The sequence below is a fragment of the Mobula birostris genome, chromosome 4, assembly GCF_030028105.1.
Source record: "Mobula birostris isolate sMobBir1 chromosome 4, sMobBir1.hap1, whole genome shotgun sequence".
In the NCBI taxonomy this organism is placed as follows: domain Eukaryota; kingdom Metazoa; phylum Chordata; class Chondrichthyes; order Myliobatiformes; family Myliobatidae; genus Mobula; species Mobula birostris.
Genome location: NC_092373.1, coordinates 134,704,552 through 134,729,461, shown reverse-complemented (window position 1 = coordinate 134,729,461; position 24,910 = coordinate 134,704,552). Strand labels below are relative to the sequence as shown.

Here is a 24,910-nt window from a genome sequence, read left to right as displayed (position 1 = left end):
TGCGTTGGTGTGTCTGCGTCGCTCTTCAATTCACGCACGTCACGCATGCACACTCACCTGCCCGCGCAAGGCTTCATAGTCATGGTAGTCTCTCTGGGGGTAAACAAGAAGTGAGCGTCTTTTTTCGTAAAAGCGAAATGTGTCCTCCATAATTTCGGAGGTCTGTAAAGCTTTATGGAAAGCATTACAGCCAGAGTTCCTTCCCCGCCCTTCAGTCGTCCAATGGGAAGCTACTGCAGCGGAGAATGAAATACGATGCTACCAAGTGGACCAATCACAGCTGTTGCCTTCTGCGTTGCCGCGACATGCGGTTACATATTAGGAGAGGTGCGCGTCGCAGCAACGCAGGCTCTCGCGTAGGGTTCCGCGTCAGCTTTGCGGCGACGCAGTACTTACGGCGACGCGTTGACGCAGAAGTATAAATCAGGCTTTAGTCTCAGAACAGTTAAATCCTCCTGCAGCAATGTCTGCTCAAAACCTTTTGTCCTCCTTTGCACAATCCTTACAATTTCACTTGTGTGGCATCTCATGAATAAAGAACAGGCAGCACTGCTAGACAATGATTTTGAAGGAGGTTTGAGCAACATTAACTGAGGGTGCTTAGTCAAACTGTAAAGACCAAGTTTAAATAGTTCATTGACCTTCACTGAATCTCCAGATTAGATTACAGTATTCACAAACAAATTTTTTCCTTGTACTACAGCATAATTTCTTAAAGATTATCAACACAAGGAGAAAATAGAAAATGAAACGTTATAATACATGATAATAGGCCATTTATCCTTGTAACATGCAGAAAAATAAGTTTAAATTAAAACATTTTATTGTGGAGGTCACTTTTTCCCCCAGTCAAACCACCAAGAGAGAAAAAAACACATACCCTCTAAATCAAAAAACTGTAATAAAAAGGTACAGCCAAGTGCATCTGAGCACAAGGTTATTAGACTTCTTTTGTAGAATATTGTATTGAACACAAAGGCACGTAGGATCTGAACTAAATTGTTTCCTCTTGCATTAAAAGAGGTAGGGGGTAAACCATCCTGTTTATATACAAAGCAGAAAACACTTGAACCCATTAACATCAGGATTACAAGGTCTCCACACCACAGTCAAACCCCCTCTCTAAGACTATAACCTCGGCACCCCTACAAAAAGTACTCTTCTATAAGACGTTCTGCACGGTTTTAAAGCCAACATTTTTTTCCCCAAACTGCAGAAACTATTAAAAATGGAAGAAGTGCAGCTGCCAGTTTGCCTGGAACAGGACTGCAATAATAGTAATGCTGTAAATAATAACTAATTGGTTTTAGCAATGTTTACTGAAGGAAAAGTATTAGGCAGGACACAAAATTTTGCTTTTCCTCAGAACACTGTGATGGGATCTTTTACAGTCATCTCATCGCGTAGTGGGGCCTGGGTTAATCAGAAATGGGGTACAGTATGACAGAACTAATCATAGAGCAGAGAACTAGGCCTTTTGGCCCAAACCTTCCATTCTGACCTAAACTAGTCCAATGTGCCCACATTTGATCGATATCCCTCTAAACCTTTCCTATCCATCAACCTGTTTAAAAGCTGATGCTGGAATCACCCTACATTTTTCTGCTCAAGGCACCAGGCTAAATCTGAAACCGCACCCCAAGGATGCAACAAAATCATTTCCCCCCCTAAATTCAAAAGATAAAATTGAACAACTAAGGCCAATGTCTCTCAAAAGAAAGAAATGGACATTTTTGGTAGAGGTAGGCAAGCCTGGAACTTATTCCAATCCTGGTTAGTCTGTTTTAAATACATGTAGACTGCGATTATTACTTTAAAGGGCTGTGAATGGAATTGAACTCTGGTCAATCTGAACATTCCCTATTCTGAATGGTGGCATTGTTTGAAGTCACGGCTGCAGATGGTTGGGCCACAGACAGTGGTTTTAAGAACTCAGATAGTGAACTTCTGGGGCTGTGATCATTAGTTCCCAACGTATGAACAAATCATTGCTAGAGTTAACCCCAGCCAGTGAAAAACTTCATATTCCTTTTGGCTTAAATTTTACTTGATGCTGCATTGGGTCAAGAATACTGCCTTGATGTCTCTCTTATCTCCATCCTGCCTTGGAGTAACTGAAAATTGCACAACTATGAAAACAAGAGTAAAGTCAAAACAAATTATTGTGGGAAGTTTTTTAAAAAATTATAACATTTCAGAAGATTTAAAGCAGAAGAAAAATTGTGCATCAATAACCCAAGTTCAGATGCCTTAGTTTAAAAACCAACAAACCTCTGCACAAGTACTTTAAATGCATTCCTGTTTACCTTTTGCCATGACTGCTAGATTTAGAGTAACAAAATGCAACATTTCCCACCAGATGAAATCAAGTCAGGCTGGCTTTCTTCTGTAAATGCCTTACAACTCAGTGTCAAATGCTTTTTTTTCCTACCCAGGGACCTGTGTCCAAGAACAAAATAATTAAAGGCCAAAAGTACTATAGCTTGTGGGAGCGAAGACCTTTCAAGGATCCCAGCAGAGATAAAGAAATGGCAAGGTTGTGCCAGTGATCAATTTACTCAAATACAGCACCTCAGTGAAGTGGGCATTTGCAGAAATTAATCACAATATCTCCTCAAGCTACAGCACCTACAAAAAATATTCACCCCCCCCCCCCCCCCCCGGAAGTTTTCATGCTTTATTGTTCTACAGCATTGAATCACCATGGATTTAATTTGGCTTTTTTTTGACAATGATCAACAGAAAAAGCCTCTTTCATGTCAAAATTAAAAACAGATCTCTACAAAGTGATCCCAATTACAGATATAAAACACAAAATAATTGATTGCTACGTATTCACCCCCTTTAATATGACACACCAAATCATCACTAGCATAGCCAACTGGTTTTAGAAGTCACATAATTAGTCAAGGTGTCCTAGCTATATATAAACCTGTGCGTAGTCATGGTGGTTCAATTGACTGTAGTAAAAATACACCTGTATTTGGATGGTCCAACCACTGGTGAGTCAGTTTCCTGTCAAAAACACCATGAAGACAAAAGAACACTCCAAGCAAATCTGCAAAAACTGAGTGACCGTGCAAAGAGAACGTGAGGAAAGCCACCAAGAGACCTACGACAACTTTGAAGGAGTTACAAGCTTTAGTAGCTGAGATAGGAGATACTGCGCATCCAACAACTGTTGCCTGAGTGCTTCACCAGTCGCAGCTTTATGGGAAAGTGGCAAAGAGAAAGCCATTATTGAAACAAAAAACTCACATGTAATCTTGGCTAGAGTTTTCCAGAAGGTATGTGGGAGACTCTGAAATCAGCTGAAAGAAGGTTCTGTGGTCTAATGAAACCAAAATTCAGCTTTTTGGCCATCAGACTAAAGGTTATGTTTGGCATAAGCCAAACATCACACACCAAAAACACACCATCCCTACCGTGAAGCACGGTGGTAGCTACCATCATGTTGTGGGGATGCTTTACTGCAGCAGGCCCTGGAAGGCTTGTGAAAGTAGAGGGTAAAATGAATGCAGCAAAATACAGGGAAAGCCTGGAGGAAAAATTGATGCAGTCTGCAAGAGAACCACCACTCGGGAGAAGATCTGCTTTCCAGCAAGACAATGAGTCAAGCATAAAGCCCAAGGTACAGAGGAATGGCTTAAAAACAACAAAGTTAATGTCCCAGAGTGGCCGAGTCAGAGTCCAGACCTTAATCAAATTTAGAATTTGTAGCTGGACTTGAAATGGGCTGTTCACTCATGACCCCCATGCAATTTGACAGAGCTTGAGCAGTTCTGTAAAGAAGAACAGGGAAAAATTGCAGTGCTACATGCAAAGCTGATAGAGACCAATCCACACCCACTCAAGGCTGTAATTGCTGTCAAAGGAGCATCTACTAAATGCTGACTTGAAGGGGTGAGTAATTATGCAATAAATTATTTTGTGTTTAATAATTTAATAAATTTTGCTTTCACTGTGACACAAAAGAGTCTTTTCTGATGAGCACTGTCAAAAGAAGCCAAATTAAATCCACTGAGATTCAATGTTGTAAAACAATAGTTTTGTAGTTGAAGTTCCAAGCAGCCCAACATTTCAGCAGCTTTTCAATTTAATTATTTGCACCCATGTCTTAACTCAGTATAGACATTCTTGCTGTGTCAAATGGATGTGAATTGAAATCAAGCCCAATTCTCAGCTATCATTTAAATACAGTACTGAGGAGTATTATGGTGTTGGAGGTGCCATATTCTGTTTGAGCTAAGTGTTAAAACTGTTATGGGCGCTGTTTCTTCAATGAATCTTAAACTGTCTGTAATTCTATATCCCATTATACTATTAAAAAAAGCTGGGGAATCCACAGGCCAATTTTTATTGGATGATATCCCAAACAGATAATCTGGTCATACCTTACTGCAGGACATTGCTGTCTCTAAAATTGGCTGCTATATTTTCCTGAATGACAAAGATACCAAAACAAATATTTTGTCATCTTGAAGCTATGAAAAGTTTAATTGAATTTATCTTGCTCAGAAATGCTGAAGGTCTGGGATACCTGGCTGGACAAGCAGGAACACTGAAGTACTGGTCTTCCTGGCAGGTGCTCACAACATCCTCATAACTACCAGCTCAGCAGTGGAACATAATGTGCAATTGCCCATGACGTGGTCAATAATCCAATCAAATAATTAGGACTGAATGTGTTCCACTATTTTAGTGGAGCAGGACTATAAAAACTGAGTGCAAAGTTCTTCTTGATTGTTAAGTTTATTTGCATTTTATTGAATGCTTGTTAGACTTCATAAACATTTATTCCAATGTGTTGTATTGACTATTTTTTTGATGGATTCAGAAAGCTTCTAAGTTTCAGAAACAGTGTTTTGAAAGCTGCATTAACCAATGGGTATGCTACCAATGTTTTCTCAGCAGTTTTGTTGATTGGACCTGTCTAATAAATCAGGTTAGGCGGAGAAACTTGAGAAAGCCCGGCACTACCCTGGTACTTAACATCAAAGTTTCAGCAAGCTTCGCATAGGAAGTTCTTAAATAGGGATTTGCAACAGGTAAATGAGAATTTAACTTGGTCAGCAGCAATTTCTTTTTTTCAGATGTATCTTTTACATTTAATAACATCCAAGGGTTCTTTTGTGTAATCAACCTGTTTTGAATCTATTGGCAAGGTTTAGTTAATTTTTAGCTGGTGGGATGAAAGACCACTGCAGTTATAGCTCAGATGGCTGACACACAGACTGAAAGATCAAGTTCAACTGCTCAGTAAATTGTGAAACCATTCAATAAATCTAGAGTTGTGCCATTAACAAGTGGAAATGAAGCAAATAAAACAGCGGAAAACAAAATGCCTTAGTTCAGTTTTATGCTTCAAAGGGAATCCTGCCACTCCACTCTGAATGTCAATCATGATTCATTCAATGTTTTTAGTGCATTCAAAGGTGGGCAATAAACTCAGGCTTGCATGATTCATCAAAGACTTTCAAAAACTAAATTTTAAACATTTTTAAAAGCATCAGGTTTAGGCAGTAGCCTGTAAATTCTTAGTTATAATCACATCCATCCTATTATAGCCCCCCTGGCCAGCCTCAGGGTCGCTCGGCTCGCTGTCGTCTAGGGAGACAGCCCTCAGCCCTGTCAAACTGGGTAATCAGTTTGTGTGAATGCTGTGTGATGTACCCCACCCCGCCCAAATAACAGACAATACACCAGACACGATTAAATGATTTACAGTTTATAGATATTACTGGAACTACATAATTAATAGAGATAAAATATAAAAGGAAAATAAAAGGCGCCACACTTATCAAAGTTCAACCTCTTCATGCACAAACAGTTGGAGCGCAGGACCCTTCTTCTTCACCCTGCGACCCCTCGGACCACCTCGACTGGCCGCCTGGGACCAACAACAGTGGTCGACCAGACGCTCCACCCCAGTCCGTCTCCGTCTCCTCTCCTTGCCGAACGCCCCGCTCGGGGTCCGACCCCGTTAGTGGACTCACAGCACCTGGTCCATCCTGTCTCTCTCTCCCACCTTCTGCTCCAAAACCCCGCGCATACAATATCTTACAGATACACCAAAAACATAACAACTATCGCAATTGGTTCATAACATCTTCTTATCAGTAACGTGATTCAAACAAACTGCTAGCGGGAAGGACTTTCTCAGCAGTTAACATAACAAAGAAGCCCTTTCAATTATAACATAACAAAGAAGCTATTTTAATTAGACTACGCAGTGACATATAAAGAAAAACTCCTTACATTATAATTGATGAATTTTGAAGTATAGACTAAATATGGGTCTGTTAATGCAAACCAAGTTTTTCTTATTCCTAAAGAAGCATCCTAGCCTGAACTGTCAACTGTATATTCATTTCCATTGATGCTGCCTGGCCTGGTCAGTTTCTCCAGGGTTTTGTGTGTTGCTTTATTCCTTTCATGGTCTCTGCTGTCCAACCAGAACTTTTCTAGAATTTGCTGGCATGCCATGAGGGCTTCATGCTCTGGTTCCCTCCAAAAGATTACATAGCATATTCACCAAAGTGGATATTACTTTTGCTTCATTCCAGTTTTCACTTATTGTCAAAACGTGGTTTTCAGGATGCTGCCAGTACCATTTTGAAGGTTTTCCTTTGGAAAAAAAAATTGCTCTACATAATACGAAAGCCACATATGTTGGACTGTAAACATTTCAATGAACACGCATGATAGAAACAGGTCATTTAGCCTATCTTCAAAAGGGTGTGTATTCAATTCAGTGATGGGGGTGAGTGAAGTTATATCCACTTTGGTTCAGAAGCCCGATAGTTCAGAGATAATAACTGTATCTGAACCTGGTGTGGGAACTACAGCCCTTGCATCTCCTTCCTGATTGGCAGCAGCAAGAAGAGAACATCACCTGGATGGTTGGGGGACAGGGGGTGGTTCCTTGATGATGAATGCACTTTCCTTTGACAGTGCTCCTTGTGCATGTGCTCAATGGTGGGGAGGGCTTTACCTATGATGGGACTGTGCTGTATCCCCTACATTTTGGAGGCTTCTCCATTCAAGTGCATTGTTGTTTCCTTACCAGGCAGTGATGTGACCATGTGATAAACTGAGTAAAAAACCTCTTTTTTTTAAACCTAGCAGTAACCATAGCCCTATATATAATTTCTCACAATTCTGACCAATGCATTCATTTCAGGTTACTTCCAGGTTTTCCTATAATTAAAGATAAAAGGCCTCTTAGATGCAAATCCCAGCACTTAATTAACTTCTTAAATTCTTTTGCTAAGCTTCAAATTTGCTTTTGATTATCTGTTTACCTGTTATGCCTTGCATCATTTCACAATTATCCATTGTCTTTAAATGCTTGGTCCATAACTCCCAACATTTTCAGATATTATTTTTCCTCGGTCTTACTTTAAATCCGTTTGCTCTTGCATGCAAATTATGATGTGGAATTGCACTGCTAAATCAAGAATATTAATTTACAAATAATGGTCTGCTTCCTGAATCTGAATGATCATTTACCCTCTCCACTCTGCTTTCTATTGAGTTAATTTGCTATCCTTACAGATTATTCCCCCCATCAGATCCTCTCATTAGCTGATGTGGCACTTTCTGGCATTGTGAATATTCAAGCATTGACATTTACTCAGCTCATTATTTTTACTTTAAAAAATCACGATAAGTGCTGATAGACTCAATCATTCTGTGAGATTGATTCTAGAACCTTTACAATGACCTACATGGTCAACTAGTCTTTCATCCGACTTTGATACATGTTTCATTTTGCAAAATTCACCAGCTGCTTATCTATGGACACGGTTTTACTTACTTTTAGTTTTGCTGATTTGTTTTTGTTTTACTTCTAAATCCTGACTGAGAATAGAGCCCTGTATAAACTACAAGAATTCTAAACCCTTTTCTCCTTTCATTTCACCTTCCTGCCATATACTTTGGGGTGAGGGGGGAGGAGGTAGAAAATATTCTCGAAATATGCCATGATTGAAAAAGGATCTAGTGCTTTCCTGATGTATGATGAATAAACTTTTCTCAGGCTTCCAGCCGGGTACAAATATTGGTTACAATCGATATCTTTACCTGGCTGGAAGCCTAAGAAAAATTTATTTATTCCAGGATTGCTTTACTTTTCCTGTTATTCACTTGCTGGATTACTCCTCCAATTTCCTTCCAGCATTTGGTGGAGTACATACATTGCAACTAATTGAATAAGCATTAACAATCAGTAATGTGTAAATCAATAACTTGCTACCACATTATTAATTTGAAATCTTATTTACACCCTTATTTACCTTTACTGTTAAGTCCTTCACATTACTTAGTACAGATTTTCATCAGAATAGTGAAGAGTGCAATTAACAGTCAATCTTCACAACAAAAAAAATTACATCTGGAGTGAATTATAGGCAATTTAAACCATTAGTCAAACTTCTTTGATAAATTACAGTCATAGAAATGTCTCCTCCTCCATCTATTAGTCTATGACTAATCATTATTTCACATGACTAATCATGATTTCGCCACATATCATGGCTATTCCAAGATGGTGCCTTAAATCTGCTGAGTCATCACCAACTATCTTAACTCTATAGGTCACATTTTTCATTAAATATTTAGCTCAAATTCCCATACTCATCAAGCGCTTCATTTTCTTGAAAACGATAATGAAAATAAATTACACCAAGTGCATTATGCTTATTAGCTCCCAAAAGATTAATTGAAACTTAGATCTAAGATGCAGCTACTGCAAGGCTAATACTGAAGGGAGAAAGGGTGATGAGGAGTGTGGAGAGAGGGAATCAGAATGACAGTGAACAGTTTGGTGCAAATCATTTTTTCAATTTGCTTTTTGCATATAATTATGTCAATTAGGCACCATTTTAGTAACTTCATTTTATATCTTCCCGATTTGCAATCTTACATTTCTTGCAGAATTACAATGACGCTTCTCATAAACCAATATGTAGCTGCACAGCTCTGTTTCTAGTGTGGCATTATCAAAGTTAAGGACACAACCTAGTTCTGCTCCTTGTTGCTTTATATTAAATAAAGCACCTACCTTGAGGATCTCACCTGGTCCCTCAACACCACCTCTTTGTCAAGAAAGCACAGCAACGTCTCCCCTTCCTGAGGAGACTGAGATGAGCGAGTTCCCTCTCTCTAACCCCATTTTAACCAATTTGTACAGAAGCACGATCCAGAGTATCCTGGCTAGTTGCATCACCATTTAGTACGGGAATTGCAAGAAATCTGACCGCAAGTCCCTGCAAAGGATTGCGAGGACTGCTGAGGGGATCAACAGGGTCTCTCTTCCACCCTTCCGAGATATTTATCAGAAACACTGTGCATGCTGAGGCCTCAGCATTGTCAATGATTCCTCACATCCGTCCAACAATCTCTCTGACCCCCTACCATCAGGCAAGAGGTACTGTAGCTTTAGGACAAGAACTCTCAGGATGGGAAGCAGCTTCTTCCCTCAGGCTGTAAGACTGCTGAACTCCCTGCCATCACCAGGTCTCATCACGTATGATCCGCTGGTAGAATTATACTGTTTGGTGCTTAACTTGTATTGTATATGCACCTTATTATTTGTTCATTTATTTGTGATAATATTACTTAATGCATTATGTGTCTAAGTTATATGCACGGTGTATTGCACCTTGGTCTGGAAGAATGTAGTTTCGTTTGGCAGTGTGCATGCGTACAACTGAATGACAATAACTTGAATTTGCACCAAGTTCAAAAGTAAAAATTCAATGTATTACTGTATCACATGACTGAGACATGCAAAAAAAAATGAGAAAAGATAACCTCCCCATTGATTCTAGTCTTCAATATTCTTTAACATTCCAAACCACAACGCAGTTTCTTAGTGGCAAAAACTGAAAATGGGTAAACTTTGTTTATAAGTGTGCTGATTGAGTCAACCATCAAAGCTAGGACCATAAAAATTTCCACAGATCCACATTGGTATTACAAGTCAAGTTAATAAAGTATCCATGAAACTTTAACTATAACTTTCTTGAATTAACTTAACAAACTTTTTTGAAAAGGAGCCAGAGTTTTCCTGGCATATATGACGAATAAGCTCTTCTCGGGCTTCCAGCCGGGTACAAGTATCAATTACAACCAACATTTCAATGACAAACTCTGCCATTTTCCCAGAGAAATCAGCAGTGGAACACTGCATTGGCAATGGCCATATGGGATTGACTTCCATGGCGCAAAACTACTGTGCCGTGCCAATGGCTTTTGGGACCGCCTGGAAAAGGAAGCCACTGAAATAAAACTAGAGGAAAAGAATTTTAACAAAGATGAAGGTCCTGCTCGAAGAACTGGAATTCGATTGTAGTCTAGCTGGGACGGTGGAAAACTGATTGGATGAGAACTAACCAATCGGGGGGATGAAATACAAGGGTATAAATCACTCCAGACTAGACTTGCTCAGGCATCATCCCTGAAGAAAATGGCAGAGTTTGTCATCGAAACAGTTATAATTGATAACCTGTAGCTGGCTGGAAGTCCAAGAAGACTTTATTCATTAACTCTTATTTTCTACTCAACTATCCTATCCTCCAACTATCAACTACTCAATATCATTTCCACGCCTTCCTCATTACCATAATTCTGAAGATTCTGGAAATCCAGAGTTGACACACACGAACTGCTGGAGGAACTCAGCAGGACATGCAGCATCTATGCAGAGGAATAAAGAGTCAATGTTTCTGGCCGAGACTGGAAAGCAAGAGGGAAGCAGCCAGAATAAGGTAGGGGGAGGGAAAGGAATACAAGCTGGTAAGTGAAGCCAGGTGAGAAGGAAGGTCGTTGTGTGAGGGAGGGAGGATGAAAATAGCAGCATGGAAGGTGATAGGTGGAAAAGTTAAAGGGCTGAAGGAAGAACCTAACAGGAGATGAGAGTGAACTGTGGGAGAAAAGGGAGGGGGTAATAGGCAGGTGAGGAGGAGCGGGGAGACAGAATGGTGAATGGAAAAGGAGAGGAGGGAGAAAAGGAGAAATTACTAAAAGAAAAATGCAGAAATCAATGCTCATGCTGTCAGGCTAGAGGCTACTCAAAAGGAATATGAAGTGTTGTTCCTCCAACCTGAGTGTGGCCTCATCGTGGCAGTAGAGGTGGCCATTGACAGACATGTCAGAATGTGAATGGGGAGTAGCAGAATTAAAATTTCTGTAACTCCGAGAAATCCTCCCTTTTGTGGACAGAGTGAAGGTGCTCGACAAAGCTGTCTCCAATCTAGGTCGGGTCTTACCAATGTACAGGAGGTCACAATGGAACCGTTGGCTACAGAGGATAACCCTGACAGACTTGCGGGTAGAGCATTGCATCACCTGGAAAGGCTGTTTAGGGCCCTGAATGAGCGAGGTGGTGAATGAACAGATATAACACTTATTCTGCTTGCAGGGATAAGTGCTAGGAGGGAGATCAGTGGGGAGGAACAAATGGACAAGGGAATCACAGAGAGAGCAAACCCTGCAGAAAGCGGAGGGTGGGGGGGGGGGAAGGTAAAGTAGTGTTTGGTGGTAGGGTCCTGTTGAAGATGGCAGAATTGCTGGGCAAGAATGATGTACTGGGTATGAAAGCTCATGGGATGGGAGGCAAGGACAAGAACAACTCTATCCCTGTTAAGGCAGCAGGAAAATGGGGTTAGGTGAGATATCCCTCCAAGGTCACCTTTTGGCTTCCTACACTCCAAGGAAAACTGTCCCAGGGTATCCAGCCTCTCCTTATACCACATGGAGAATCTTTTTAGCATGCTCTCACACATAATCACGTCCTTCCCAGAGTGTGGTAACCAGAACTACACACAATACTCTAAATGCAATCTCACCAACATCTTGTACTGCTATACCATGGCATCTCAACTTTTGTACTTTGTGTCAGGATACCACAGACCATCTTCACCACCCTGTTTACTTGCATCACCACCTTCAGTGAACTACGTACAGCTGGGTCTCAATAATGTATTTTATTTAGTTAGAGACAGAGTAGAAAAGGCCCTTCCAGCCCACTGAGCTGCACCACCCAGCAACACCCGATTTAAACCCAACCTAAATCTCGGGACAATTTACAACCACCAATTAACCTACTAATCAGTCTGTCTTTGGACTGTGGGAAGAAACCAGAGCACCTGGAGAAAACTCACACATTCCACAGACAGGACATACAGACTGCGTACAGATAACGTCAGAATTGAACTCCAAACTCCAGCACCCCGAGTTGTAATAGTGTCATGTGAACCGCTATGCTACCGTGGCGCCCCAATACCATAATGCATGCTCTGTCCTGGATTAACTTCACAAAATCCCTCACCTTCCATCAATCATTTCTTTGCATACTTTCCCAAATGATCTAGATCCTTTTTGGAATCACAGATAACTTTATTTACTGTCCATTATGCCACCAAATGTGGCGTCGTCCCCACACTAACTAATCATGTCACACATTCTCATCCAGGTCATCAATATATAGGGCAAAATACATGGGAGTAAAAGAATACAGTGAGAAAATTAGAAAGTACCATACAAGTTACTAGTCACAACTTTACCAACTGTCCTTCAATGAGATACAGAAAAAAACACTAATTCACTCTCCTCCAGTTTATGGACTAACATTGTTAACCCAGAGAGGAAGTCTGCACTATTATTTAGCTAGAAGTAGAAGAATTTACATCACAACTTACAGCTGGCAAACAATGTGCCTACAACTATCACTGAGTAAGAATGCATCTAATGATAGGGAACATACTAGAAAAATATCACTGCATTTAAAACGCTGCTCGTGAACCACTTACTTCTCCATTACTCGTGACTGGAATTTCAGCTGCAAAATCTCCAGCAGGTGTTTCTGCCATTACAGGTTCCTTTAAAAAAAGAACAAACAAATCAGTTTTTAAAAAACCTTCAGACAAGCTGGCATTAAATTCTTTGTGCTCTTAAAGGGTGACCTGGCAAATACAATTTTCAACATAAATACCTTTGTGCAGTACTATCAAAGCATAACATGTAAAATCCAGAACTTAAAACTCAAATGTGATGGGAATTGGTTTCAACAGCTGTTATTTTAATCAACAGTATCCAACAATTAAATATATCACTTTCTGCTGAAGTAGGATGATCTTACTGAAATGCAAAATTTTGAGGGGACCGATAGGACAGATGTCAAGATGTTTCCACTAGTGGAAGGATCTCGAACACGAGAACACAGTTACGAGATTAAGGCTGGTTACTTAAAACCAAGGTGCACAGGGATGGTCAATCTCTGGAATTTTCTATTACATGAGGTTGTGGAAGGACAATCATTGGGGGCATTTAAAAAAAGAGGGTGGTGCATTTTTGAAATGTCATGGAATGGAAAGCTATGGTAAACAGGCACTGTAGAAGCAAAGCCTTGGACTGATCAATCATACTCATACTGAACAGCAGGGCAGACTTGGGGGAAATCAGTTTCCTCCTGTTACTCCTATTTTCTTCTGTTAATGATCAGATATCAAGGAAAAGGCAATCAGCAGAGATTGTTGCTTTGATGGCCTTGCCAGCAGTCGCCATGTACCAAAAGAAAACAATAAGCACATTAATACCTACAACATGCAAAATGGTTATGCACACAAGTTTAAATGCACACCACCTTCATTTTTAAAATACTTTCTTTTAACCTTGCTTCTTCACCTACATCTTCATTTTTAAAATACTTTCTTTTAACCTTGCTTCTTCTCCTACATCTCTGCCTACACTCATCCCCCACCATGTTTTTTTCTCTCAATGGCTTTCTGTTTGCTTTCAAAAACCAACTTCAAATGTAAATCTGAAGTAGGTGGAGAAAAAAGAAACTGTCTCCTTTCCTGTCACATTATGTCAGTCCTTTCCCACCCTTAAACTTCATCTTACTTCTCCATTCACCTCTTTATAGCTCTGCCTTAAGATTCTTTAAACTCTTTCTTGCTTGCTTTTCAATTTCTCCTAATACAATCTTCTGTGGTTCAACTTGCATTTTTAGCATATGGTCTCAGAAATTTCGAACACTTATTTGCCTTGACTGTCGTACAAATACAGTTGTGAATTTACACGTTAGAAATTGGACTGCAAAATGTTGGCACTATGGAAATAAGTAGAGAAGAGAAATCAGCTTTGTGTTTAGATTTACTATTGTTAGCATGAACAACATATATCTCCATTTCAGCATAATTTATATCCTGAAATTGATAAAACAAAAATATACTATGCATGAGCTAAGGGGAAAGGAGGTCATGAGAATGCCTTTATAAGTTTGAGTTAGGTCAGCATTCCCTTCAGTGTAACTATTCACAAATGTACCTTCAACCATTAACTTGAACACTTTAACAGGTTTTATGAAAAGTAAATGTATTTTAATTGTCATGCTGTACATAGCTGAAGAGATCTTTACAAATCAAGGATAATGAAAAACTATAGCCTAAACCATTATTGCTTGGAAACTAGGTTTACTTGAATAAGTAACAAGGGTTTGAGATGTGTTTAAATGCTGCTCAAGACAACATCATGGTCCTAACTAAATAGTATACCTTTCTTTTCAATTTATTCTGAAAATTTTTGAACAAAATCAAGTAAAGCCAGTCTAATCAATCCTTTCTTTTGATCAAGACATTTTAAATTTAGAAACGTGCCCTTTCTCCATTGCACTGCATTTTAAGTCAGTTACCTCATTGACCCAGATCTATCATGTGCAGGTGCTTTTAACTTCAATAAACAGAAGTACAGGAGTTTAAATCAAAATCAAAAAAATCTAGATAGCTGGTTGGAACTAAAATATAAAGCAGAAGATAGACCTGTAATACCACAGAATTACATGTAGTAAAGAAAATAATAATTTAAAACAAAAGTGTATAGGCTATTTATATTCATCACTTTTTTTTTACTTTTACTGCCCCAAGTCACTTGTTATTTCCCACAAACCCAGTAATTAACTGGGGAGGTGGCTAAGATCCCATCAATGAAATGGGGGCCCAGACATTCCAACAACTAAATGATAGAGAGATAAGATAATTTCATAATCTTGGTAATGCCCAGGATATGAAGGGTATTAATTTCATCTCTGCATTCAAAGCACACATAAAGAACTGAAGGAACTCAACTGGTCAGGGAGCATTCATGAAGGAAAATGGATAGTCAACATTTCAGGCCAAGACCCTTAATCTGGAAATGAGGAATTTTGACCACAGACATCAATTCCCCAAATTTCCTCTTTTGATGTTGCATGTCCCTTTGCGTTCCTCCGGCACTTTAGGTGTTGCACTAGATTCCAGCATTTGCACACGTGTCTCTATTGTGCATCCTACACTTCTCTCTGGAGCACACTAAATTTTAAACACTTCTATTCTATGATCTTAAGCCCTGAAATTTCTTGCTTAAAACACTCCACCCCTTTCATTTGCCTCTATTTCTCAATTTTTAATTAATAGTATTTGTACAAAACATTTTTAAAATTTTATTTCATGATGGTAACAATCCAAGCACAAACTGATATTGTATGCATATGCATTTTTTTTGCATGTACTATTAAGTGCAAAGAAAAGGCAGATTAGTGAGTGCGAAAAGATTGAAATACTTGCATAAGAAGCTTAGGAGGATTAATGGCACCCAACGGCAATTCCTTTGCTTGCATCTTCAGAAACAGCTCTATTTCCATCTTTATATCTTTATTTTTCCCCTTCAGAGTTCCTTTGAACACCCTGACCTGGAGTTACATGCTGACTACGGTTCTTTGCAGGAATGGGACCCGCTCTTGGGGTTTCACAACTGGCCATTGTTCGGCATGCCAAGGGCTCAGTCTAAGAGCTCTGCTCGCCTTCGGGGCCCGGGATCTCGTGGCTCTGGAGAGGAAGTGTGAAAATCGGAGGTTGGTGCCTCAGCAGGAGATCAGTGTGTCGTTGGAGACGGAAGATCTCTGGCTGTGTGCCCAAGAACCGAGATCTTTGGGTACAGAGCTCGGAAAAAGCAACACAACGGACTATTAACATTGTAAACCAGAGAGTAGTTTGTTATGTCTCCCCTCTCGCTGTGAAATAGAGACACCTCTTTCTCCCTTATTAGTGAGAGAAAGCCTGTGGTATGTCAAATGCCGGGTGAACAATGTAGTCTTTGGGGTACTGCAAGTTTGTGCCTTTGCTGTTGCCTTGCTCATGCTTGAGTGCTCGGTAGTGGGTGCCGATGGTTTTTTCTTACTGATGGGAGGGGGATTGTTGCTTGCTGCCGCTTATGCGCAGGAGGGAGGGGAGCTGGGGGGGGGGACTTTGGGGTTTAATATTTAACTGTCATCCATTCTTTGGGGGCACTCCTGTTTTTGTGGATGGTTGTGAAGAAAAAGCATTTCAGGCTGTATATTGTGTACATTTCTGACATTAAATGTACCTTTGAAACCTTTGAAGAAAGAGGTGACCTTTCAAAGGAAGGGTAAGCAAAGCATTAATTTTGTTTCCCCCCCCATAGCTACTACCCAAACTGCTGAGAACTTTAAACATAGAGTGTGTTTTTTTTTAAAAAACTGCAGTAATCCTCTTTAACAAGGCAGATTTATACAAGAATTGTGAACCAGTTCATAGTCCATTTGGATCCAAAAGGTAGAAAGTGGAATTGGTGCAAATAAATTACAATATATATTACTGAGTTGATATCCTACTGTGCAAGATAATGAACCTTTTACTCCTCTGAATTAGTACTTACTTCGGGGGCCATTTATATAAGAAGCTAGTATATTACACCCATTGTTTGGGCAATACAAAGTTCAATTTCAATTTTACCTAAAGTACATCCTGTGGACAATAACTTCCCGATAAAATTTCACTAGATCCAAATTGGATTTTGCACTTGCATGCTCTTCAACCTTCAGCACTCACCAAATGAGGTCATTACTGGCTTAACACACATTTTTATCTGCACCAATCTAAACTGGAATAGAAAGCTCTGCACTACAGTTGCTATGAAACATTTTTGTAGAATTAGTAGAACATTGAGTTAATTTTTTTGCTTCATTTGCAATTTATAAAGGACTTTGTCGGTTTGACCAGACACCTTCAGCTGTAATTGTAATCCACTGAAACAGCTTCTTAAATCCACTGTCTGTCTCAACTGATATGGAGACACCCATTCAGTAGGAGCCACACTGGTAACCTCGCCAACTAGTGACTTTGGATGTGCCAGGGACCTTGTTAGAGGAGGTTAGGACATTACCAAGTGAAGAGGCACCACATTCCATGATCAGAAATGTATTCACAGGGATCTGGTTTTCCAAGGATGCCTTCATCTAGCTACATGGCAATCAGTGAAAAAAAGATTCACCCACACTCCCAAAGCTAAACTTCCCTCTCCATGGAGATCAAAGCCATTTTGACTTGCAGCTTCCACTCCTCAGAATCTTTGAACAATCACAGTGTAACTCAATTGTATATTCTGATTTGCTACTCACCACTGAAGGAAAGACCTGCCCAGAAAATGTATTCACACAGTAATTATTTTGACTTCAGGAAGCATTTAGCATCTCAGACAGTGGGATCTGCCAGCATTGCTGTCTTCCCATAAGTACAGGCAACCACTGACTTCACGTGTGCCCATTAGTGGCTGCCCAAAAATACAGATGTTTTCTATATCTTCAATGTTATGGACAATCAGAAAAAAATTCCACCTGTTGAATGCCATGCTTCAGGGAAACAGAATTTCTTTACTGAGGCAGTGTTTACTGCAACTCAATGATCATGATTGTTCAGAGGGCGAGATCCTTCACCAGCTCTTCAGAACACTGTGAAGGATCTCATCCTCTGAACATTATTGTCCTTTCCGATATGGGTGAAGATATGAGAGCGCACAGGTAAAAATCTCTCTCATCCCATATTAAAATAATCAGAGCTGGACATCGTTAATGGCTTTCTACAATCACTGTATTTCCAGATGAGTGCCACCTGATTTAAGGACTTCCATAAAAATAAAATTTGCTGTGAAGATTTACATGATGTAAACGTAAACAATGGCCTTAACACAGATAGGGATCTAAAGATTGTTTTAAAATCGCTCCACTGAGTGAGGATTCTCACTTCTGGAGAAGACTGCTCCAGCTATCCCATAACAGACTCTCACAATACCTCATGGACAACCACATATTCTACCCAACTTCAATCCCCTTCATCATACTAACTAGAACTTGCAACTCCCTTTGAGTGATTGTGCACACTATCACCTTTTCTCTGTAGACCGAGTACAGTGTTGCTGAGTGGTTGCCATAGTGAGAAAAACCTGAAATGGTGAAAGCCCTGTGTGAATATTAGCCAGTTCTGTAAGGAAGGAGACAACAATAGACAAGGTCCTATTAGGAATTACATAAACAATATTTTCATGCTTTTTACTGTGTAAACACTTTCACAACATTCAAAATGGATTTTGGCTTATTTCATAACTTCTGCAAGTCTGACTGTGTATCAGAGCAATACACCAGCATTTACGCACACACAAAAAAAGGGGCAAGCCAATCACTGGACAAAAGTTTACTGAAATATTTCAACAAGAGATAGGGAGGGCACATGAGAAAAACAAACATTGAATTAATCCTAACTAAAACTAACAACCCAGGAAGTGGTAAAAGAATATCTGTAGTTTGTGCCTGAAAGTTACAATGGAGAAAGAACAGATAAGTGACTTACAGACAGAAGACAACACATTGTTATACCAGTGGAAGTTAAATGGGAAGAGATACATGAAGATTTACACTTAGTGAACACTTTATCAGGTACACCTTCCTAACATTGGGTAGGATGCACCCCCTGTCCCCCTTTACCCTCCGAACACTTGAATTCTTCACAGCATGGATTCAACAAGGTGCTGGAAACATTCTTTAAAGATTCTGGTCCATGGAGAGATGATAGTAGCACCACACCATTGCACCACCTGGCAAGATGACACAAAGCAGAATGGATCCATGGCCTCCTGCTGTTTAACAACTGAACCTGTTGATCATGCCTGCATGCTTTTTCATTGAGCTACTACCAAATGATTGGCTGGTTGGATTTTTCATTAATGGGTAGGTGTACCTAGTAAAGTGGCCACTGAGTGAGCATTAAACATTATGTTAAGAGAATTCATCTTGAAACAAGTTAAATTGTTAAGTATGAAAATGGATGTCACAGACATTACATAATTACAGAAAAGCAACTGAGTTCATCACACATCAATGCAAAAATCAATTCAAAATTGTCTTTGTGCAGTTTAAACTGATGACATTTTATGCCACCCTTGCAATTTATCAAGTTTTCTGTATTTCCTTTCTCCATGCAATTCTGTACAGTTCTGCAGGTTCATGACACAAATGGATTTTATCAAGACTCCATTTTTTGTTCATAATCAAGACAGATGCATCTTCAATTGCTTTCTTCAGTCATTTTCCAGGAACAATATCCATAACTAGATACAGTACCCAAGGCACCTCTGGGAAGAATGGTTTGAGCTTAACTCTTACAATTTGTAATCTACTGTGCTGACAGTCACAAAGTGCATAATATCCTAAACTATGCAAAAGGAGGAAATAGGGGTAACTGTCTAAATCAGCAGAGGAATGCCAAAATGAAGAGGAGCATTTGGAAAAAAAACCAAAAATGTCAACAAACCACTTGTGCGCATCAGGAGGTAAAGAAATGGAGAGAAAATGTGTTTGTTGTGGCATGAAGAAGACAATTACTGAGGTTAAGGATAATATTAAGTGATCAAACCATCTACAAAACTGACTAGAACCCATTGAAGTAATTTTTAAGTTGTCTTTTTAGATGTTCTGAGATGAAATACTTCATATAAATCAAATTCCTTCTTTAATTGATTGCTTCTGGATGATGTTTACTGGCAAAGTTGACAGAAACAGGAAATATTCTTCAAAACAGTAAGGTAGAGTAGCACAGAGAAAGGAGATCAATAAAAACCTAGTTCATCTTCTGCTGGACTACCTTCTTCAATTCCACACAAAGATTTTAGACAGGGTGTGAAAAGGGTGATTAGTAAATGAACCTAAACATTGACAGGTAAAACAAGTTTCAATGAATAAACAGAATGAATGGTTACGGTTTGTACAGACAATAATGGAGGCAAATTGTTCAAAAGTGAAATCCGTGAAGAGTCTAAAAATAAATAATTTGCAAGATTACAGATTGGGTAGGGAATTGGAGCAAAATCAATTCCTCCTAAAAAAAGATGGTGCAGACTTGATGGGCCAAATGGTCTCAAGTATTCTAATCCTTCAATAATTCTCCAAAGATAAAACTCCTGTAATCTTATTACACAAATAAGAGACAAACGTTGACTTGCTTCTATAAATGTTTAACATATCCTCTTGCCACCTCTGAAGGAGATCCAAATTAGGTTGTTCCAGTATGAATTGAGTTGAGGTGATTCACTCCAATTTTGCTTGGAGGTAGAAGTTTGCTATCACAGCAGTATAGAATCAAATCCAGTATTGTCTGAATAGTAAACTAATTTACAATGATCCACACTCAAAGACAAGGAAATGTTTTAAGTGTGGAGATCCTCATGGGTATCTTTTTTAAAACAAGAAAATGTCCACAAAATAAATCCTCTGAACACTGGCGGAATTGAATGTAACTACTGAAAATTACAGTAGTGGCAATGAATGCTTTTGTTAGCCACATAATATCCATTGGATATTACCATACTTCAGGTAATGCTACACCATGGGACAAAACATATAATTGTGGAGATCCACAATGTCCTCGTTTAAAAATCCATTTCACTTTGAAAAATACTTCACTAGGCAAGTGTGATTAAGTCTTTTTGAAAGCTGTTAAAATAGCTACAAGTGAAATGCTCAGTACTTTGATTCATCTGACTCGAAGGGCATTAAAAGGCACCGGACACAATTCGCTTCGGTGTATCCCACAGTGCAAAAATCTATGTAACACAAAATGCCATTGTGCTCTAATACAACCAAAGGCACACGTAACTTGGTGAGAAGTATTTGGAATACTGGCCTCTCATTCTTTCTCTCCTTCAGAGTAGAATCTCCCTACCAAAGGAATGATGTAACTAGAAACATTATAAAACTGCTGATCAATAGTGAATAGTATAGTGTGTACTACACAATAAAACCTGGGATTGCAGGCGGTCACAATTCTGTTAAACTCTGATAATCTGGCACCCTTGAAATTGTGGTAATACTAGAATGATTGGTTTTTCAGACTTCTGGATGTTACTCACAAAATCCCCAAACAACTTTTAATTGACATTTTAAAAAAAAATGTGAGCTGGTGGACAATACGTTTGTTCAATGAACCTGCTGAGTTCTGAGAGATCCTGGGAATCAAAACCCAGTGAGTTCAAAGTGATTGTGGGAAGTAAAGCCCAGTGTGTTTGAAAGGAATGTGGTGTCGGGTCTCTGAGTTTAGAGACAGTGTGGGAAATGGGATCCAAGTTTAAAGTGAGCCTGGGAATCTATGCCTCACTAAGTCTAAAACCTCAGGAAATGGTAACCATTGAGCTAGATGTCAAACCATTGGGATGGTGCATTATCAGAGGTGTACAGTATTCACAGTTTAGCACGGCAAGGTAGATACAGGATTTAGGATTAGGGATCAAAGTCTGAAAATAGGAAACTGGTTATCCGGACAGACTAAAAGAAATTTCATTCTTGGGATTCTCTATCCAAGGCGGCTATGGAAGTTCAGTCACCTTGTATATTCAAATCAGAGACAGCTAGCAGATGAGAGGTTCGTACACGAAAATAGGGTTAAGGTAAAATTTTAGCAATGGAATGGTGCAGCAAGCACAAGGAGTCAAACAGGCTATAGCTTAGCTTTTAGCGTGATGATATTACAGCTCAGAGCTTTGCAGAGTTTGGAGTTCAATTCCGGCTCCATTCTGCAAGGAGTCTCCGTACCCGCCCCCCCCCCCCCCGTGGAAATGTGTGGGTTTTCCTCAGGTGCTCAATTTCCTCCCACAGTCCAAAGATGTACACGGGTCATTGTGAATTGTCCCGTGATTAGGGTAGGGTTAATCAGGGCTGTGGGGTTGCTGGGGAGGTGCGGTTTGAAAGGCCGGAGGGGCCTACTCTGAACTATTATTAAATCAAAATAAATAACAATTTCTGTTTCTATTTCCCATTCTCTTATCAGTGCTAAAATGATAAGGGACAGCCTTCCAAAGTACCTTGAGAAATCTGCTGCCAAAGGTGCCACAAGAACACAAAATGCTATTGTTTTTGTTTTCCAATGCAGAAATATTAACTTTACTACAGAGCCTTCCTGCCTTCTACTGGGTATATTTAGAACTACAACTATTACAAAGTAATAGCAAATAAAAAAGTGCCTTTTTAAAAAAAAATGTTTCTGTTTATGAGATCTAGATGCCACTGTCAAGGGTAGCATTTATTGCCCTTTCCCAATCTTCTTTGGGAACACAAGATGAGCTGGAGAATACTATTTAGCCCCTTGAAGCCACATACTATTCAACAAGTTCATTTACCTCATTCCTGCCTAATTCCCATATCCTTTAATGTCCCAAAATCTAAAATGCCAGTTTAGAAAGCATAAGACTAAGTCTCCATGGATACCTGGGATAGAGATGAAAGAAGAAGTTTCTCCTTTCAGTCATAAATAGCTTGTCCCTCATTGTGAACCTGTTCAAGACATCCTCCTCCTGCCTAGAGCAACAGACACAAAATGCTGGAGGAATTCAGCAGGTCAGCCAGAGGAAAGAAGAGGAATAAACAGTCGATGTTCTATCTACCCCCCTCAAGAATTTGACATACATCAATGAGGCCAGTTACAATCCTTCTGATTACGGAGCCAAAAATGATCCATAAATCCTCTTTTTTGGTTTACATTACACAGACAATCCTTATCCATTTTGATATGTATTACCCCCAACTTCCCTCCCAAACTTCAGATCAGTCTCAGCATTTTTACAGCTTTTTTTAAAATTTGGCACTTATCGAATGCCTTCTGGAAATAAAAAAAAACACATACTAGTTATCTTTTTACCTACCCTTTCTGGCAAGTTTCAAAATATTCTGGCAAATTTGACAAACATTATTTTTCATAAATAAGACAAGGTCTTAACAGAAGACCTTGGGATCAGGCCATCTGGTCCAAAGGTTTCGACCTTCAGGAGTGTGCCATTCCTTAAGGTGATCAACTCATGGGATAAGTGGTGTCCAGAGACAATAGAGAAGTCCAGCTCATTGTCTATAAAGTACAATTTTGAGAGTGTTATAATATGTCTGTCTGGTTCTTAACTAGTCTATGGGACAGCTCCTAATTTATCCACCATACCAGAGATATTTATAGGGAGATTGACTAGACTGGATTGACTTTGCAGCATTAGAATCGGTATACTGGTTAATATCAAGTGATCAGTCTGATTTGAACTCAGCAGTTGTGCTACAATTACATGGTTTGCTGGACCATTTCAGAAGACATTTAAAAGTCAACCAAAATTGCTCATTGAATAAAGGTAATAGATTTTCCCCCATGAAGAAAGTGCGTGGAGCAGCAGATCTGGTAGCATGTTAGTTATCATTACTTATGGTAAATTTCTTTTATTTTATATACAAGTTCCAGATTATAACTGACACTAAATCTCAGAGCTGCCTTGGTAAGATCCTTAAGAAAGACCTTGGTAGAGCCAGTGCTAAATTGTTAATGCCTATTTCTCTGTAACTGTTTTAGTAATTTACAGTCCACAAATGCAGTAATTGCTTTAAGAGCTCAATGCAGAGATGAATGGAGGGAAGAGGAAAAACCTGAATTTCACAGAAGATTCCATTATCGTTAATTTTTAATTCGAAGTTATTGACTCCTTGTGCATTTCAAGAAGTAGTATGCACAAAGTAGTCTCAGTGAATGTGCTGGGCTAATCTTCACTAAACTGTGGCCATTCCTGTCCTCACCATCATTGATGCAGTCCTACAAAATTCCAACGTGTAGCAGATGAGGAATAGAGTTCATAATCAGTAACTGTTGCAAAACAGAAATGCATTTTACCATTACTTTGTTTAGTCTTAGAACTCATTACAGACGAAGGATCACAAAAGGAACTTGTTATTTGTATTCCCAAAGGTCACTAACTGAGAGGGCCGAGTCCTGAAAAACACAGGTGCCAGACTGTGTGCAAAGAGGTCATGAGTACATCAGTACAAGAAATAAATGTACTTGACCTCACCTACACCAACGTATCTGTGATAGATGTTTGCTGAACCAGGGCTAGGCAGTTACACTTGGGCTTTGCAATGAACACAGTGAAAATTCAGAAGCAATCATTCAAAAACATTCAACATAAATAAGCATGTTAAATATAAAACTTCTATACCATTTAACAAATTCAATAGCAGCATGTTTGTAGAAAGCTCCCTGGTGGATTGGCAAATTCATAGTAAGTACAATTTGCACTATGAAAACTATACCAGTTATATCATCACAGCAAAATTCTGACAAATTTTAACAAAATTGCACTTCAAATTCTTATGAAAGGCAGAGCACAAAGCTGACAAAAGCTAATCCACTAAACCAAATTAATCAGTTAATGGGTACACCACCACAGGTCTCTGTAGAACTTTGGAAAGATAAAAGGAGATAAAACAAAGTGACTGAAATGGGTTGCAAAAGCTTTAGTGTCTTTACATAACCACCTGTAATTTGCAATTGTTTTGATATAAAACTCAATGCTGTTGTATAAAAGTGCACAAAGGCAGTTAAAATGCAAACACAGAAGGAGTAGTCTGTGATTCCTGCGCTTCCCCCCGCCCCCCCAACTTGCTGAGCTCCTGCAGGCTCGGTATTCAGCAAAGTATTTTGCTTCAGTATACCACAAAAACATTCAGAATATGTTAAGCTGTGTTGAATGAAATCTGTTTTTAACTGTAATGCAGTAA

At 39.3% G+C, this 24,910-nt stretch overlaps 1 protein-coding gene across 5 annotated transcripts in view; it reads right to left on the bottom strand.

Moving 5' to 3' along the window:
- The window catches only part of arfip1 (ADP-ribosylation factor interacting protein 1 (arfaptin 1)), a 131,723-nt gene that overhangs the window by 81,390 nt on the left and 25,423 nt on the right, over positions 1-24,910 (bottom strand). For all 5 annotated transcript variants that reach the window (XM_072256071.1, XM_072256073.1, XM_072256074.1 and 2 more), the window contains one exon: positions 12,816-12,884. In XM_072256071.1, the coding sequence (XP_072112172.1) occupies positions 12,816-12,884 (69 nt within the window). The remainder of the gene's footprint in view (positions 1-12,815; positions 12,885-24,910) is intronic.